The following is an 18,094-nucleotide window of genomic DNA, read 5'->3' on the forward strand; positions in this document are numbered from 1 at the left end:
TCAGGGAGGGTGTCACTCTCTCACAGGCGTCCGTTACAGGGCGGGCCACATCTGCAGCAGGCCGACCATCTGCACCTATTGTCTGGCCGGGACCACCACGCATGGCTGGCCTTGTAAAGACTCCCAGAGACAGGACAACCCCCCCGCACCCACTCTCCTGTCTCCTGTCCTCCCTCAGCTTCACAGCCAGCAAAAAGATGACTTCTTAATCACCACCCGAGTGTTTAGCAAAGACACAAGGAAGGCCTGTTCAAAGTTAGTTGCTTTGCAATTAAACGCAAAGGTGACGGGTTTGATGTAGACGCTGCATGGTGTCTAAGTGCTTTTTGATTAGCATGAGAATGGGGGCGGGGGGGGGGGGGGGGGGGGGGGGGGGGGGCACCCATGACAGCTTGTGAAATGAACCAAAAGTGAAGAATGCTGTCAGTGAGTGAGTCAGCATGAAAATAAATTTCTGATGTTCTAGTAGGCTTCTCCTGAAATATTGTTTTTGCAGTTTTGTGCTGACACTTATAACTGCTATTTGGAAATGTTTTATGTTACATTCAACTGGATAATCTATTTTTATTTTCTCAATATAAAAGATGCCTATTCCCAATTGACATGCAGAGCTTACAGGTTACATAAATCTCTTTTTTTTTTTAACTAGTCAATACACGAGTGTCTAAAAAAGGCAAGAAGTGTACGAGCGCTTAGCCAGGATATCAAAGGTAATAGAATAAACGCTTCAACCACTTCCGGCTAACACTATGTTTGGGAATAAATAAAATGCAAATGATGCTTTGTTATAAATTCATCCGTCAGCTCGCCTCGCTTTCTGCAGCATTGATCATGAGGATGTGTTCTGTGGCCCAGTTGACAATGGATGCGGCGTGCACGCGTTTAGTGGGAGGGATTATCCACCAAGTAGGGCAAGTGGCTGAGGCTAAGGACTGCAATTCCATCCAGCCTCAGTCATCCGCTCAGTGCACACACGAACGACGAGCCAGGGGCCGACTCTTCGTCCCCGTCCATACAAAGAACACCTCATCCGAAATGGTGAAGTACGTGGGACAACAACCCCAGGACAACGAGCGGAAAAAGCAGGAGCTAGTGTCGGAGCGCGGTGCGTTCACGGACCCGCGGGATTCGGGAGACGTGTCCGACTGCTCGCTGGGCGACGCGTCGGACGCCAAGTGTTCCGCCATGGACACGTTCATGAAGAACGTACAAGTGTTGCTCGACGCCGCGCACTACATCGAGAGCGTGGATAAGAACAGCGGAAGTAAGTGGAATATACGGGAGACACGACTGTGTGCGTGCCGTAAACGCGTCTCGGTCGGATCCGAGGGCAGACAACAAAAGACGCGACGCGCACGACAACACAACATAGGGCCACGGATAACCTTTTTTTCCACGGTGCCTGCTTCTTGTGGGAGTAATAGCACACGTCATAAATAAATCACACTGGAAATGGTGCTAATTTCAGAGATAATGCGTCGCTCATGATCCAATTTGGTGCGTCTTTATTTGCAATCTGGCCCCATTTTAAACCGCAGGACACGAGCAAAAACGCACTAAGCGCACGTTTTAATATTCATGCATACACGCATGTTAAAAATATCCTTTTATATCTTTTTTTTTGACATGCATGTGAAATACGACACCAAATGCCCCTTCTAATGAATTAACTATGTCGGTTCATCTGCTCCACCTATGTGTGGAGGTGTAAAAACACAAAACAAAACCTAATAATTTCCCAATGCTGAAATAACGTATTGTTACGTGGTTATTATCAATTATAAATGCCGGTTATTACTTTCAGGGCCGAGCTACCTTCTATGTATGTGTTATTCACATGGTTTCCACATGGAACATATTGCAGCCTTCTGATTGGCCTTGCACTCTTGTTCTCCACAGCCTCTTAGCCAATCAGATGCGAGTTCAACCGTGACGTTGACATGCTACCGGAAAAAAAGCATTATGGGATTTGTATTTCCCACAGCGGCACAGAAAAAAATATAAATGTATAATATAAATACATGTATGTTTTTGCATTTTTATTAACCAGTACATTTCAAATTAATGTCAATATAAAACATTTACTAACCTGTTAGAATCTAAACTTGCTGACAATTTAGGTCAGGACACACATGCTAATGCCGTTAGATAACTATGAAGGTGGTGGATATGTGCCAGATTGAGTTATATGAACTTGTAAATTAAAGTCTTTTTTTTTTTTTTTTTGTCCACTACACAGAATGCGAGCATGGTTATGCTTCGACGTATCCTGCCAATGATCTGGCACTCCCACAGAAACATCGTAAATTCAACAAGAACAGGAAATTGGACAATATTCACAATAGGTGGGTTCAGTAAACACTGTACTGTTTTATAGTTTTTCCATCAGCCAATTTTCAGAACAATAATGGTAAATAACTTTTTTAAAAAACTGTTATGTTGTGTTTTATGTATTAAGTCATAAGGAAAATAAATCATGCATTATGCTGTATTATTTTCTACATTCTATTTAACATAGAAGTGCTTTTATTTTAGATAGCTATATTTCAGTTTTCTCTATCTTTGCCTATCATGGTTTACATATTTGTAATTTGTAATCATTGCAGGTCAGCCCACAATGAACTGGAAAAGAATAGGTGAGCATTGCAAGATTAAAGAGATTTTTATCTATTGAGTTATTTTTCCATTGAGGTGCAATCAAAAAATCTTTCTGCATACTTTTCATGCTAAACATATTGCCGAGTCATGCGAAATGATCACTGCAATGATTACATCCTTAACAAGGAGATTGCAGCGCATAGCTTTTCAATTCACCTTTAATGAGGCGTAGCCTTTAGCGACGTGTTCACGCTGCCTTGCTTAGCAAGTGACACAGTTCCTGGAGGACTTGCAGACATTTCCCCAGTCAGCAAATGTGAAGCATCTGTTTCCAGACAACAAGACTCCTTCCTGAGCCTCCTCCCTCTGGTGTGGGATGAGGCCACCGTAGCTGGGAGCGGATGACAAATGTCAGAATGCGTTTGTATCCAAAATTAAATGGCCTGTTAATGTTTGCTAAACAAATTAAGCATGGGGGGGAGGGGGTTGCTTTGAGAAAGATGACAGCACAGTTTGACCTATATATATATATATACACTACATTTATTCTTTAGGCAGTATTTTTACCTCATTTTGGCAACACAAGGCGGAAATCTGATTGGACAAAATTGTATATATTAATGGTATATTTTTAAACACTGCTGTGTCTAATATTTTGGTTACCTTATTTAGCTGCATCCGTGAAGGGGAAATTAACTTCCCGCTTGTGCGTTTCCTCCCGCCGCAGACGAGCGCATCTCCGTCTGTGCTTGGAAAGGTTGAAGTCGCTCATCCCTCTGGGACCAGACTGCAGTCGGCACACCACGCTGGGACTCCTCAACAAGGCCAAAGTGCACATCAAGGTGTGGTAGTTCATCTATAGCATTGTTATGTGTTAGCATTAAGCTAACGAGGTCTGTGTATTGTTGTATTAAGACCAAATGCACGTCCAACCACCAATGTCGAGATGACACGATGATAAAAGACACGTATATACAATGTCCAACTGCATGGAACATTCCATTTTTCCTCATTTGAGAAATGTGTGGCTTGCTTAGACAAGTTTATACTGGCTGCTCACTGAAGAGTTTCCCATGACCTTCCTGTTGTACACTCTTGCGTTCATGGCTAATAAGTGCATCAACAGCGGGTACTTGGGGATGTTTAATGTCTGATTTCCTGTTTTTATTTTTGCATTGTGGGGATTTGAAACTTTTGTTTGCACAACAATGAGGGCACAAATGGTTGCCATTCATTGTGTGGCGTGTCTACTTTTCTGGGGATGACATTTGGGGGGAGGGTTTGTGGTTAGTGTGGGTATTGCGTGTACATTATGAACTACCTCCAGAAGTCAACAGATGACTGCAGTTCGGGAAATGCGGTTCTGATGTGGTTTTGGGTGGAAACTGGAGCAGGTACAAACAGAAGAGAACAAAAACATGGTGTTATTTCAGATTCAGGAAATGGCTTGGGAAGTTCTAAAGTACACATTGACAACAAAGCCCAATCTGAGAAACTCAATTGTAGCATATTTTAATATACCATTAATTGCACATGTGCACCCTCTAGTGATAAACCAAAGAATCACTGGATTAGACTGTTTACATTATATTGGCTTCAACACATTTGTTGTATTTAACTTTTGAGTGCGGGACAATAGATGGGTAGAGGTTATCTCATTCTCACACATTCCTTCCGCTCACCTCACACCTCCTGATTTTCCCCTTGTAGAAACTAGAGGAGGCGGACCGGAGGAGTCAGCACCAGCTGGACACCCTGGAGCGGGAGCAGAGATACTTGCAGAGGCAGCTGGCCCAGCTCCAGACGCTCGGCGAAAGAGACCGCGTCCGCACGGACAGCCTAGGCTCCCCCACCGACTCGGACCGCTACGAATCGGACCGAGGTTGGGCTGCGGTTGTTGCCGACGGCAAAGGCGGCCTCGTTCGACATGTGTGGGTCACGGTGGTTTTGTGTGCGTTTGCAGAGGAGATCGAAGTGGACGTGGAGTGCACCGACTTCTCCCTAGGAGAAATGGACAGCGTGAGTAGCGGCGGGGCCAGCGACCTGGACGACCAGAGCAGCCGGCAGAGCTCGGCCAGCGACGAGGGCTACTCTACCTGCAGCCTCAAAGTGGCCTTCTCTGCTTGAGGTCCGCTGCACTGTGCTCCCCCCTTCCCCAAACACCACTCTCTTATGGCTTTAACCAGGGGTGGGGAACCTACGGCACACGCGGGACAGAATCGAATTCAGTACAATTCCCTCTAACACGGTTCACTCTTTGCAGCTTCGGACAAAAATATTGCTTTCCACGTAAAAGCAGGGATTTGAAATGTTTTATTTAGATAAAAAACAAATGATTCCGAGGATTTTAATAATTTTATGTGAAACAATGGCTCAAAATAGTTACCGTAATCAAAAATGAATGATCACATTCATCAACGTTGATTCATTTCAACCACTAAAGAACATGTATAAACTGTCAAATAATTGTTGAGGGGATTGCTTAAGTGCTTTCGTAATCAAGTTTGCTGCTATTTTTGCTCGCACCAAGCTTTCGTAAATCGGGCCCAAGGACTCAAAATGGTCCCCAACACAAAAAAAGGTTCCCCACCCCTGACTTGAACAATCACCAGCCTGCAGCTCCACAAACATGTCCACCTAAGAACCAGCCTTAAGCTTGACTCCAACCTAAACCTGAATGTCTGTTGTCCCGTGAACAGCCACAATCAAAAAGAAAGGCACTCAAAGGGTACAAGTCAAACCTTCAACCAAATCAATCAAATCAATCCTCTTCAAAACCAGCAAAAAAGGCCACAAATACCAGCTTGACATTTGCTCCATTTGCCTTTAAAAAAAAAAAAAAAATCAGCAACTTAAAAACAGGTCGTGACTTTACTTTCACATCTGCATTCCAAAATCTGCTTTTAGTTAACAGAGCCACAAGATTCAAATCTACACACATTAGTTGTTCTAATTTATTTTGCATAGTATTTATTATGTTTGTTATATTTAATTGTGCTGCAGCTTTTGTGGTGGAAAAATATCTGAAAATGACTTGACCTCCCTCCCCTTGAAATGCATCAGTGTCAGAACCGGTTCTATTTATTTTAACCCCCATTTAGAAAGTAATAAGCTAGCCGGTACTTGTCCCGCCGGCAAAAGGTGAAAAAGCAATAATGCATTTTTTTTTTTTTAAATACATTGCTTTTGTCCGTCCATAAGCTCTAAGACTGGTGATTTTAGTAAAAAAAAAAAAAAAAGTAAATGATTTTCCAAAGCTACAGTGCATGTGTGTTGAATGTTATAATGGAAAAAAAAAATGTCTGTAGCATGAACAAAACACTTAATTTTTTTAGTCCACATTGAAAAATTGACTGTTATGTCATTCATCGTTGCACTGTTCCAAACCATCAACTACAATAACGTCGCCCATTTCTCTCCCCGCTAGTGACTCCATCAGCACCAAATTGTGTCTTAATGTGAGTGTTTGACTCTTGCACAAGTCCCTGCTCACCCAACCCACCCAACGTGTTTGGGGAAATGTAGAAAATGCACTATAAAAATAATAATTGTGCTTGGGGGAAGCACAGCCCTGATGTTTTCTAGTGCTTGATTAGGAATTTAATGTTTTTTTTTTTGTTTTTGCAAAATATGCTGCTGGTGCCCTGCTGATACTTTGTTACGGTTCCTGACGACGCTCCCTGGAATCCTAATAAATTTCTTCCACCAACTTGAGCAGTTTTCTGTGCCGCTTATCATATAGAGCGTCTTGTAAAATCTTGTAGCATTAATTTGGTTGGCCCAAAAAATAATTTTTCTCAAATTGAAGTAAGATTTTCAAAAAATGACAGCTGAAATAGAAATACTCACCGTTAGATGACAGATGTTTTGGGACGAAGCGCATCACTGTAATTCACAAAAGTTTCATTATTTATGTTAGCATTTGTGCAGGTAGTCATATTGTTGTATGGTTACCATCACACACTAGTTAGGCCATCAGACGCTCACTGACTTCAAGTCTGGCTTGACTCGCTGGCGTTCTCATTGATGCTGGTCCCAATGATAAGAAGGCAGTCATTTATAAAACTCAACAAACGGATGTTTATTTGACTTTTATAAATTACAGAAATCAAAAGATCATCGACGCTGTTTTTGATGTTCTTACTCGAAACGAAAAGGAAAAACAAAAAATACAGCCCGACACTTACGGAGCAATTCTTAGAAGTGTTGAGCTTGAGCCACAGCACCGTGTGTGGAATTAGGGCACAAGCAGCTAACTTCCTGTTGGTACATAGCAAGTGACGCGATTACAAAGCAGGGTGGCTTCCTGTCTAATTTGGACAGCTTTTCTTCTACCTGTACGACATTAAAAAAAAAAAAAGCATCAAGGCTTCAATTCCGACACGTATATGTAACTCCAACTTTCTTTCATTCATGTCACACAAAATGAACAACACTGTAATATTCAGTATACAACATGGGTGGGGGGGGTGAGTATTTACAGGAGATGCCGGGTCACTGCGGCATTAAATGCCTGACGTTGTATTTGGACGTGTCGTTGTACTGCGTCATGGGTTTGTCTGCGATGCCGCACGTGCCCACCCCAACTTTCCCGTTGACGCTTTCTGGAGATGCAAATATGCTTCTCTTCACCTAAGGTAACAAAAAAGACCAAAGACAAAAAGAATGATGGAATTAACAATATGTTATGGTTAGCGTTTGCAATGGTACCGGCTTAGATTCTTTGTGATATTATTTTGTTCAACAATATTAGATCTTGTTTAAGTGAGAGAAGCCGTGAAACTACTTGAAGAAATGATAGGCCTGTGGTCACCTGTCCTTTCTTGTTCTTTGAGTAAGCTTTGTTGTTGAACTGTTGCCACTTGGACTTTTGGTCCTCTCGTTCCTGCTCTAATTCCTTCATCCTCAGCACCTTTTTCTGGGCTTTCTTCTTTTTGTATTCTCGCTGCTCGGCGATCTGCTCCTTTCTAGACCCCCGAAGAAAAGAAGAAAATGTCAAAAAGCCACTGCCACGCGGACTGCAGGAGGCAAAGCACATTGCGGTCGTACCTTGATTTGTTCCTGGACAAGCCGAGGTCGTCTTCGAGACGCCTGCGGTCCTCCACCGCTTTGAGGTTCTGCAGGGGGATGATTTCAGCGTTGCCGTAGCCAGTGAAGGTGACAGCGGCTGTGCTGTTCTCGTGGTCGATCTCCTCGATCTCGGCCTCATACACCCTGCAAAAAGCCACGTCTGTAAGCAGGTGAGTACGGTTCGCAGGTGGGCCAAAAAGGAATACTTGAGTGTACATAAGCTATGTAAATATTCAGATTAACACTTTCAGAATGCATACTCCTACCTAATATTATCATTTAATTTTTTTATTGTTTGGTTCTTATAGAACATTCAAATTTCTTGAGATAATGGATTTGAAGGTTATTTTGGCTAAGATAAAATCACCAAAATGACACACTCGAGGAAATATTCCTCTCTGAATATGGTAAATGAAATTAATGAATGAGGTTTTCTACCATACTAGAGGTGGGTTTGAAGCACCCGTACATAAAAGGCACATTTCAAACCAAAGAAAACTTGACGTAGGCTTGCTTGCAGCGATACAGGTGACACTCACTGTCCATCCTGACTCCACACGGACAAACATTTGTCTCCCACTTTCCAGATGTGCCTGATGGGTGTCGGTGCGGCACCATTGGCACTGGGGGTAGCGTCTGCAGGCTGTGAGGCCAAGAGGTCCTTGGTCAGGTCAATGACTTCCTGAAGGAGAAATTATAACAGGCGTTGGGTCAGATGTTGTTCCCTAATTGATTACAGTATACACTTTGCTGTGAAAAATGTACTTCCTATTTTTCACATTTAACGGTAGCATAATTTTATTCGATTAAAACAATAAAACGTGCAACAATTTGTTTACATGTTCTGTTAGAGTTTGGGTTATTAATATAGACACAGAGACCATTATAAACTCTTTCTGCAGAGGCTCTTTACACATTATTGCAATCAATCATAATGATGGACATAAACAAACCTGCAAGTCTTTCTGTAGCTTGAGGAGATCCTCATTTTCTTGGTCGGTGGACAAGGCAACTTCAACCTGCTGTAGCTGAGCTTTGTAGCTGCCGAGCTGCTTCACTAAATCCTCCGACATCTGCGAAACGGCGCCCAACACACTACATTTGAGTCACTCGCCGTGTGTCAACTAGCTGCGTACGTTAGCACACAGTACGGTAGACGGAAAATAAGCCATTGAGGATGAAATAGACATGGTGTTTCCATTTTGCATAACAACAGAGACTACACGAGGAGCCAAAACTAATAATAAATCTTAGCTAAGACGTCACAGTGCTGTAAATATTTACTTCGTCTGTTAGCTTCGGCCTTCGTTAGCCGACGTTTACCCATCGCGCTTGATGCTAATGCTAATGACTTAGCGGCTCAGGAGGAAACGACAGAAAAATGTAGTTTAGCGTTCATAATTATAAACACAACGTAGTCCAAAACTAAACTCACCTCTGTATGGTTATGAATAATGTATAAATTAAGTAAGCATCCAACTTTCGCAGCTTCAATAAGGCAAAAAACAATGCGCTGTTGGGAACAAGAGTTTACGTCGTCGACCCGTAACAAGCCTGTCAATGAAATCTCGCGATAATTGCGCAAATCTTGATTAAGCTCAAGGACGTCTCTAGTGGCCATAATATCAAACTACCATAACCAAACACCTGTTTGATAGTTCGTCTTTGTTCGAAAATCGAGTTAATTTTAAAATTAAAATAACTCCTTTAAACTAAACTTATACCCAAACAATGTCAAGCAAAAAACGCTGAATAATTAAAATATTAAAAACTGCTCCGTGTATAATACAATACACGGCCATAGCACAGTACTAATAAGCACATTGTTAAATTAACGGGGATGGGTTCTTGGCTACATTTCCAAGATTTTCAATAGATAAAATGAACAATGACTTAAATTAATTCTTGACTCACGGAACTGAATTAACTTGATAAAGGCAATATTTTTCCAGTAGTATTGGAGCTCATTAGAATCTCATTCCGGTAACTAAATGTAAATATTAATCCAATACATCAAAATGACTGCCAATGTCATTACTAGGCTTCAGAGCAGCCTCCAGAAGCAGGAGGAGCCCTCCCACCCTCGCTTGTAGCGTCACATGCATGTGGTATAAAAGAGCCTCTTCTCCAGTCTACCACACCTGCTTCAAACATCTGCTTGAACTCCATCTGTGTGCTGAATGATTTATTTCAAGCGTCTATTTTTAAAGCGCTCGGATGCGGAGCCATGGGAACGCTTCCTCTTTTCAACACAGTAGAATTCCTCGCCTTTTTTTCCCTAACCGGAAGATCATGAACAAAATGACGACTGCTTCCACTGATGCCAAACGCCGCTAATCGACTTCAATCCAATAAAAGTGTCAATGGACTGCCTGAACTTGACCAATAAGACGGCGGTGGCCCGGCACTTGTATGGCGCTCAGACCTCGGCACCTCTCACCCTGCTGGTGGGTGTCCTCATCCTGCTGACCGTCTTCGGCAACGTCATGGTGGTCATCGCCGTGACCACATGCCGTGCCCTCAGAGCCCCCCAGAACTTATTCCTGGTGTCTCTGGCGTGCGCCGACATCCTGGTGGCTACCTCGGTGATGCCCTTCTCCCTGGCCAATGAACTGATGGGTTACTGGTTCTTCGGCAAGGTGTGGTGTGAAATCTACCTGGCGCTGGATGTGTTTTTCTGCACGTCTTCCATCGTCCACCTGTGCGCCATAAGCCTGGACCGATACTGGTCCATCACACGGGCCGTCGAGTACAACTTGAGAAGGACGCCTCAGCGGATCAAATGCACCATCTTGATTGTTTGGGTGCTGGCGGCCATTATCTCCTTCCCGCCGCTGATCACCATGAAGAAGGACAAAGGCCAAGAGGACCGACCCGAATGTAAAATCAACGACGAGAAGTGGTACATCGTTTTCTCCAGCACCGCTTCCTTCTTCGCGCCCTGCGCCATCATGGTCCTGGTCTACATGAGGATCTACCAGGTGGCCAAACAGAGGACAAGAGCCCCGCCGGGTGAAAGGTCACGAGAAAATGGACGCCCGGAGCGTGAGGACGGAGAGGTGAACGGGGAGCTGGCAGACGAATCATCATCGGACGGCTACGAAGTAACCTTGTGTTCTCTGAAGAAGAGGCGACCCGCCCGGACGTCCGAGTGGGGTCGCGAGAAGCCCGGAGAAGCCGCCGAGAAGACACAGGCCAACACCAGCCGCTGGAAAGGAAGACAGCGCCGAGAGAGACGCTTCACGTTAGTGCTGGCCGTGGTGGTGGGAGTGTTCGTCCTCTGCTGGCTGCCCTTCTTCTTCACGTACACGCTCACGGCCGTGTGCGCCTGCTGCGTGCCCGAGACGCTCTTCAAGATGTTCTTCTGGTTGGGATACTGTAACAGCTCCCTCAACCCGCTCATTTATACCATTTTCAATAATGACTTCCGCAGGTCCTTCAAAAAGATCCTCTGCAGAAAAACACATGTTGATTTATAAGACTTTGGAATGTGTGTTGAAATTTCAACTCAGCTACTTATTGAATGTTTCATCCATCACTGTAATTTGTTTAGGTTCTCTAGCACTTGTCACTTGATAGGGAATAAATCCCCCAAAAATATCTGCAACACCAGAAAATCCCATCCCGTCAGCAACTCATCCACATTATCTTATTGAAGCTCAAAACCTTTAGGCTTTTGCTAAAAAGCAAAACAAATGTTAAGAAAACCCCACGAGAAGCTCTGACATTTATTTGGGCATATTTCGAAAGCTCCTTCAGCGCTGACTCCCATTTAACAGAAATTGGAACGTGATTGGTTCATTTTAAACAGCATCATCTCAATTACACTACGGTGTGCACACTTACGCAACCACAGTGGTTTAAGACACTCAGACAATATCAGCAATTTTTTTTTTTTTTGCCACTCAATTGTGACAGGCATTATTTTTATTTTAGTTTAAATCGTCAGGGGCATTATTTTTATTTTAGTTCAATCTACACAATAACAACAAGACTGATGATGGCAAATCTAATTGATGCCACCCTCACTCCTCACTTGTCTTTCCTAGGCCGGAGACGTTTCGATGAAGGGAAAATTAAAGCTAGGGGCTGCGTGGGCGACCACGGAATCATTGCAGGCAGCTTATCATGAATTATTGCCTTCATATCAGGATGTCATTAAATCCTCCCCTGGAGTCAAACACAAGAAATGGAAATCGGAGTGCCTTCTGCCGATGACACAATTAACTCTCATACACACACACAAGCTTATCTGTTTGCTACTAACATCACCTTTTTCACACGTCAACAAATAAACATTTACGATCCCGCAAACCTGAATTAAAGTGAAAAGCGCTTCTCAGTCAAGACAGGGATGATTCCCATGACTCATGTCGTGGAAATTTTTTGTTTGAGATTCCTGTGGTACGCATGTTTGGACTCAATCTGTTAAAGGCTTAAAATATGACCGCCATTAGTCACCGCAAACGGTCATCAGTGCCGAATAAATGTCTCGATGTTGGAGTTCCCATGAACAATACAGAGTGAGAAAGATTGCGCAACACGTGTTGTACTTCACCCTGGTATGTGAAGCTCATGCATGCTATTAATATGTTGACATGGGAAACAGCTATGATGTCAAAAGGAATTACGCCAATATATGGTTCATAACAAAAGTCTACACCCCCCCTTTAAAAATAAAAGCTTCATTTGTGACACGAGTATTATATTTAATACCCAACTGTGATATGTTTTAATAAAATGTCCTAATTGATTGTGTCAGTCTGACTTTATCCGACCGGGTCACAGTGAACAGCGGAAATTTGCACCCAATAAAAGTAAAAGGTGAGTACATTTATTTTTTTCAGTTTAGCATCAGTGTGAGGATGGAAACTGGTACGCAATGGTCTCAAACATGTGACCCGGGGGCCATTTGTGGCCTGCTGAATGACATTCTGCGGTCCTCTACTTGACAAAGTTAGTGCTTTCAAACTTTTCACTGGTACTGATTTTTTTTTTATAGATTTACATGCCACAGTTCAAGCCCTACTGTAGTTTTTCCAGCTGTCTGAAACTAGTGTTGTGTTTCGCCAAATGTGCTGAAATATGTATGCCTTTCTATTTTATGTTCCTGCCAAGCGAGCTGATTGCGCGTGCATCATAAATTCACACATGTCCACTTTCACTGTGTGCAGATTCAATATGATTTATTCAGAGTGTTTAAGGGCATCCATAAAATCACTAAAAACGAGGCCGTTGGCAAAAGTTCCCACAATCGGCCGTCTCCGCATTCTGCGGTTTGCTCTCGTCCCTTTAAATTTTCTCGTGGTGTCTTTTAAAAGGGCGGCTGAACTTTGAGGGAATTAAAGATCGCAGACTGAATCCCAGACATGTGGGATGATGAAGGCTGGCTCGCGGTGTCAGACAGAGGCCTCGAGACCATACTAATAAGTTTACATCATAGCCGGAGATGAATAGAGGAGTTTTAATTGAATGTTGGCTCATTCATTATGGATGGAGCGCTCGAGTGCACCATACTTCCTCCTGCTCGGATAATCAACTTTGATTCTACGGAATGAAGGCGGAGTGGCTATCCAGCTTTATTTTTCAGCCTTTTAATTTTCTATTTCTTTTTGCTTTCCCTTCCACCGCTGATTGCTTGTTTACTTGCTTCAATTTCTTGTTTTTCCAAGATGTCAAAATGTGGAAGAAGCCCAATTGTGTCAAGACGAAAATGAGTTTAACCCAGTTTACATGTTGGGCTCAGTGATGACATTAATACAAGCTGTCGTTCTGTGGAGTGATTTAATTACGATATTAATTCATGTGTACACATTTGTTGATAAAATAAGGCCACTGGCTTGTGTTTTTTTTTTTTTGTGTGTGTGAGCAAAACTATCCATTGCAAAACAAACCAAGGTTAAGGACTCGTGGGAGCAAAAGCCACACACATGAAGTGGAAATTACCAAATATAACTCTTGTGTTTATACATGTATGAGAAAATGAAGCAATCCTTCAGGGATACTCCTTCACACTCGATTTTTTTCCACTCTTCCCGATAATTATACCACATTGCTTTTTACTGGCCGAAAGAAGTCGCTGTTGAATTATTCATCGCAAATTCAGTTATAAGAGAAGTCCTACTTCAAATAAAAAATAATTAAAATGAGTTAACAGGAGTAGAAAATGCCGAGTCTAATTTATGGGATCTTATCTCAAGTTTAGTAATATTAAAAAAAAAAACTTTCCAATATATGCTGCTAATGAGGATGCACAATAACTGGACAGGTGTGCCAACCAGTCAAAAAATGTATGTAGCTTCTTATTAATCTGCAAGGCCAATAGACAGCCGGATATAGCCGATGGAGGATAATTGTCAGTGCTAATCAGGAATGGAACAGATGCTAAATGCCTTCCTGCTTTGCTTCAACTTCCTGCCGTCTCTCTTTCTACAAAGCTATTTATATGCCTCATGCAATCAACGATTCATATCCTTCTTCGCCTGTTAGCTGCATTCAGTTTGATATCAAATATAAGACACCAGTTGCGTTTCCATTGCCGTCTGTCGCCAGAATGTGGAGATGAACAAAACATCCATAACATTTAACTTAATTATTGTCACCGGCAACACATCCTGAAAGCATCTTATGAAAATCGAAATCACTTACGCCAGCACAATGAAATTGTTTGCTTAGGGATTATGGCTTCATAAATGTTTTTTTATTTGTTTATTTTCCAGGACACATGCATTGCTTATTGAATCAACAATAGTGACATTTCACGAGCAGTCAACATATTTCCATCTGGCCATATGCGGTACTAGGCTGCTTTATTGTACTTTGGAGGAAATGGCCACAAAATTCCAGGTGTTAGGTGTTCTCATTGGGGAATTATTGGATCTCTTCCATATTCAGACTTCCGTATTAGACAGATGGATGATACTAAATTGTAGAGTATATACGCTTTGGGTTATTGACCTTCAAACTGGAACAAATTCAGCGCAGATGATTACGTTTCCAAAAGTAATATAGGGAGTAAGAATCCCAAATTGAATGCAATTGGGGGGGATCAAAAGATTTGGTTGGTTAATTTCACACTAACTTGATGAGCAATAAAAAGTCAATTTTACACAACATCTCCCCTTTAAAGAGATATTTTGAGAGTGCATTTGAGTGCATGACTTCTCTCCTCAGAAACAACATAACAGCACAGTGCAAAGAACCATTGAAGTTATATTGTTTGTTTCAAAGAGTATTTCAATTAGGTAGATTACAAAAGGAACAAGCTCGTGTCTGGCAGGAAGAAGGACACATTTCAAAGTAATAGCTTCCCTAAATTGCAGAAATAATTGAGTTTTCCCAGAATAATCAGTCACGCTAATCTCCACGCGAGGAAAACCTAATTTCATTTGCCCGTCTCAAATTTGAATTCGCCTCAATGAGATAACACGTACTATGGAATTGTAATATAGTCACAACAAGAATAATAATTAAAATAAATTAATATGCACGGGTATAAGTCAACAATAATAAAAAGCCAATTTGCTTATTTCAGTTAATAACGTCATACCGGACACGTTTTCTTAAATTGATGACTATTTCTAGGAGAATTATGTGGAAAAATAAATGGACATTTTATCTGTATAGAAACCCTGCTATCACCATTAATACAATAAAAATAAACTCAATAATCTCACGATCTTAACAGTACAAATACTATTCTAAAAAGGGCAATGCTGCTTAATAATAATGTCCTTGTGAGGGGGTTCTGATCTTTTACTGCCACCTGCAGCCAAACGTGCAGAACTGCCTCCCACCATTAACCCACAATATTTATCCCGACGTAGTCTGTTGAAACATTTTATTTGTGATGTATCATATAAATGTCATGGTGTGTTGTCAAACCCCGGCTTGTGACATTTAGTGTACGCAATAAAGGAAATGTTTACCCCTCAAGCGTGGGAGCGCATGCGCGGTCTAGCCCGGAAAGGCGGGGCATACGTTTTACGTACCGAGCGCGCCCCCGCCTTATCCAATCAGCGTTGAGGTAAACACTCGGTTGCGTCATTGTTATTGTGCGTTGCTCGGAAGACGCTCCATCTGGTCGACTCTTGTTAGATATTTCGCCACCGTTTTTATTTTTGACACATTTAAACTTTTTTTTGTTCAACGCTTAAAACGAAAGAGGAGTCCAAGTGGCGCCATGTCGATACCAAACGACGCTTCTTCCTTGGAGGAGAGTTTGCAAGGTAATATGTTGAAAAGTCAGCTTTTGTTTGGAAATTTGGCCTGCTAGCATGAAAACTGTTGAGAAACAAGCGTCTAAAAATATGTTTTGTATTTATCTTAAAGTTTTATGGGCGGGTCTGCAAATAGATTATTAGAGCAAAAAAGAATGTCTGTGAGTTAATGATTTGCATTGTATTTTAAGTCAACTCCCTCAATTAAAAAGAACAAAACGTTTTTCACCATCACTACCGCTGTGTATTCTTTCTACACCCCCCCCCCCCCATTATTTTTCCAGGTACTTGGGTGGAGTCACACTTCAGTGCTGCAGCCTCACAAAGCAACAGTCACCACGGAAGCCAGGAGCTCGTAATGCCCACATCCACGCAGCAGGATGACGTGGAGAACATGCTGCTGGATGCCCAACGCGAGTCCAGCAGGAGTAGCTCAGGCGGAAGCTCGCAATGCAACAGGTCTGCCCCCGAAAAGGGAACTAAGTGGTTGTGAAATAAAGAGTCACACTGACCCTTTGCTCCCTTTTCACAAGCCCACGCAGAGCACTGACCCCCCTTGTATGGAGAGGCTCTGGGGGAAGCAGCTTGCAGGTAATATAGGAAGTAAGATCAAGATTGCCTTGATTTGATTAAAAGCAGTATGTTTAGCGCTATTTAGGCTTCAATGTCTTCCAGACAAAACAAAAGTGGCTTTAGTGAGAAAATGTTTTGGGACAAATAGTCATTAGGCTGCTTATGGAGGTTATACAGGTCAGCACAGCAATGCCTATTGTAGTACTAAAGTTGACCTGTTAGTGGCAGCATGGTGCCAGAAGACATAAGGACTGGAAAGGAATCAATAGTCTAACTTTATGTTTGATGTTACATTGCAATTGTCACTCTACTGGTTCTTTAATTTTTTTCCAATGTGACCAAACCCACATTATGTGTTTTTAGTCAGAAGAGGACCTTCAGGAAAGAAGACAGGAAGTGGAGGTGATGATGAAAAAAAACGCAGACTGGATCTGGGACTGGTGCAGTCGACCCGAGAACAATCCGCCAAAGTAGGCTTTTTACGTAACTATATTTACAAACTGTTACAAAAGTCACATGGTTTTCTGCCACATGATGTGCCCTGTTGTTTACAAACATTACAAAATGGTCAATGAGGAACTATGTTAATTTTCTGTGGTCGTGACCTTAGACAGGACCCCTAGTTGGCACCAATGAAAGTTTGATGTGCTCCTCTGCAGGGAGTTCCTGCTCAAACACCCCAAGCGCTCCACCCCGCTCAGCATGCGCAAGAGCAGCGTCATGAAGAAGGGCGGCGTCCTCTCGCCCGACTTCCTACAGCTCTTCCTGCCCTCCTTAATCATCTCGCACATACTCGCAATCGGCCTCGGGTAAGATTCGTTAGGGTTCGGGTTTCAAGTCATGTGGCCCACTGTCTTTATTTTCAGGATATACATCGGGAAGCGCCTGGCCTCCCACCACACCTTGTGAGAAGCCTTGCGTTCGGACCTCCATGAGACATCGGCATGCCTTTAACTGAAAAGAACCACTGTGAAAAACTAAGCGATTGTGGGCCATATGAGGGAAACGCCGGCCCCTCTTACACTCAGACCTCTCCTGCCTTTCTGCTGTTTCCTCCAGCTTGTTTTAAGATCCGTCCTACGCGTTTGCTTTGAACCACTTGGTTAGACTTGGTAAAATGTTTGTACTATTTTGTAATATTATTTGTATCCAAGGGATCATTAGCATACTGTGATTACTTCAATATAAATTGTGTTTTGATATTTGTAAAAATCAAATGTGATGCACAAATATGCAGAGGGGGCCATTTTACTAAAAGTCAACTTTCTTTGCTAAGTACAGTCAGGGCATGCTGGTGGCTAGCTGCAATAATTTTAACTCCTCAAGCACCCAAAAGTTTGACTTTGCATGTTGCTTACCTTAACTTGAATCCCTTGTTGCATGTAGTCAAAGGTAAAATCCAGGTGGAATAAAATGCACCATCCTAAAATCTTCACCAGCTGTTTTAGTTGATGCTTTGGCCATCTTCTTCTTTTAGTTCTTGGTGAATAAATGGGTGCACTGCTGCCACCTTCTGAAATGGAGTGTGGGGCATGCAGCCTAACCCTATTCCCAAAAATAAGAACAGAAATTTAAAAATGAACAGTGCCCACCTCTGCAAATATTATCGGTTAATAAAAATTGAAAACACACAC

General features: G+C 42.4%; 4 protein-coding genes across 11 annotated transcripts; 3 read left to right on the forward strand and 1 right to left on the reverse strand.

The window, feature by feature from the left end:
* The first annotated feature begins 727 nt into the window (after positions 1-727).
* On the forward strand, positions 728-6,307 carry LOC148393015 (max-interacting protein 1-like). Its single transcript, XM_088384527.1, has 6 exons — positions 728-1,264; positions 2,240-2,345; positions 2,607-2,636; positions 3,326-3,440; positions 4,309-4,480; positions 4,562-6,307. Exons 1-6 carry the CDS (start codon positions 769-771, stop codon positions 4,723-4,725), a joined length of 1,083 nt encoding a protein of 360 aa, XP_088240653.1. The 5' UTR covers positions 728-768; the 3' UTR covers positions 4,726-6,307.
* smndc1 (survival motor neuron domain containing 1) lies at positions 2,025-17,964 on the reverse strand. Of its 8 annotated transcripts, none has more exons than XM_088384535.1 (14): positions 9,104-9,264; positions 8,622-8,741; positions 8,208-8,350; positions 7,648-7,812; positions 7,412-7,565; positions 7,080-7,230; positions 6,786-6,933; positions 6,553-6,627; positions 6,448-6,483; positions 4,695-4,795; positions 4,281-4,599; positions 3,920-3,983; positions 3,262-3,413; positions 2,025-2,989 (listed from the first exon to the last, which is right to left on the reverse strand). In XM_088384535.1, the coding sequence occupies exons 2-6, from the start codon at positions 8,739-8,741 to the stop codon at positions 7,093-7,095; spliced, it is 720 nt and encodes a 239-aa protein (XP_088240661.1). In that variant the 5' UTR covers positions 9,104-9,264; the 3' UTR covers positions 2,025-2,989; positions 3,262-3,413; positions 3,920-3,983; positions 4,281-4,599; positions 4,695-4,795; positions 6,448-6,483; positions 6,553-6,627; positions 6,786-6,933; positions 7,080-7,092. The 8 variants fall into 8 exon arrangements, with proteins under 8 accessions (XP_088240661.1, XP_088240655.1, XP_088240662.1 ...); XM_088384529.1 differs by adding an exon at positions 3,166-3,192 and having other exon boundaries at positions 6,786-7,230; XM_088384536.1 differs by lacking the exon at positions 9,104-9,264 and adding an exon at positions 17,819-17,964 and having other exon boundaries at positions 6,786-7,230.
* Positions 9,823-12,329, forward strand: LOC148393017 (alpha-2A adrenergic receptor-like). Its single transcript, XM_088384525.1, has one exon. It carries the CDS (start codon positions 10,032-10,034, stop codon positions 11,145-11,147), a length of 1,116 nt encoding a protein of 371 aa, XP_088240651.1. The 5' UTR covers positions 9,823-10,031; the 3' UTR covers positions 11,148-12,329.
* bnip4 (BCL2 interacting protein 4) lies at positions 15,678-18,091 on the forward strand. The gene is made up of 6 exons (XM_088384537.1): positions 15,678-15,896; positions 16,172-16,346; positions 16,421-16,478; positions 16,824-16,930; positions 17,120-17,269; positions 17,327-18,091. The coding sequence occupies exons 1-6, from the start codon at positions 15,851-15,853 to the stop codon at positions 17,367-17,369; spliced, it is 579 nt and encodes a 192-aa protein (XP_088240663.1). The 5' UTR covers positions 15,678-15,850; the 3' UTR covers positions 17,370-18,091.
* The last annotated feature ends 3 nt before the right edge of the window (positions 18,092-18,094 follow it).

The sequence above is a fragment of the Syngnathus floridae genome, chromosome 9, assembly GCF_059516105.1.
Source record: "Syngnathus floridae isolate MCC-2025c chromosome 9, RoL_Sflo_1.0, whole genome shotgun sequence".
In the NCBI taxonomy this organism is placed as follows: domain Eukaryota; kingdom Metazoa; phylum Chordata; class Actinopteri; order Syngnathiformes; family Syngnathidae; genus Syngnathus; species Syngnathus floridae.

Bases quoted from the DNA above. Each gene is read 5' to 3' on its own strand.
- LOC148393015 (XM_088384527.1), top strand. From the start codon at position 769: ATGCAAATGATGCTTTGTTATAAATTCATCCGTCAGCTCGCCTCGCTT. The intron at 2,346-2,606 runs GTGGGTTCAGTA...TAATCATTGCAG, and splicing joins TTGGACAATATTCACAATAG to GTCAGCCCACAATGAACTGG. The intron at 2,637-3,325 runs GTGAGCATTGCA...CTCCCGCCGCAG, and splicing joins AATGAACTGGAAAAGAATAG to ACGAGCGCATCTCCGTCTGT.
- LOC148393017 (XM_088384525.1), top strand. From the start codon at position 10,032: ATGGACTGCCTGAACTTGACCAATAAGACGGCGGTGGCCCGGCACTTG.
- bnip4 (XM_088384537.1), top strand. From the start codon at position 15,851: ATGTCGATACCAAACGACGCTTCTTCCTTGGAGGAGAGTTTGCAAG. The intron at 16,931-17,119 runs GTAGGCTTTTTA...GCTCCTCTGCAG, and splicing joins CCCGAGAACAATCCGCCAAA to GGAGTTCCTGCTCAAACACC. The intron at 17,270-17,326 runs GTAAGATTCGTT...CTTTATTTTCAG, and splicing joins ATACTCGCAATCGGCCTCGG to GATATACATCGGGAAGCGCC.
- smndc1 (XM_088384536.1), bottom strand. From the start codon at position 17,842: ATGCAACAAGGGATTCAAGTTAAG. The intron at 8,742-17,818 runs GTAAGCAACATG...GCCGTTTCGCAG, and splicing joins AACAAGGGATTCAAGTTAAG to ATGTCGGAGGATTTAGTGAA. The intron at 7,566-7,647 runs GTACGACCGCAA...TCGGGGGTCTAG, and splicing joins TTGTCCAGGAACAAATCAAG to AAAGGAGCAGATCGCCGAGC.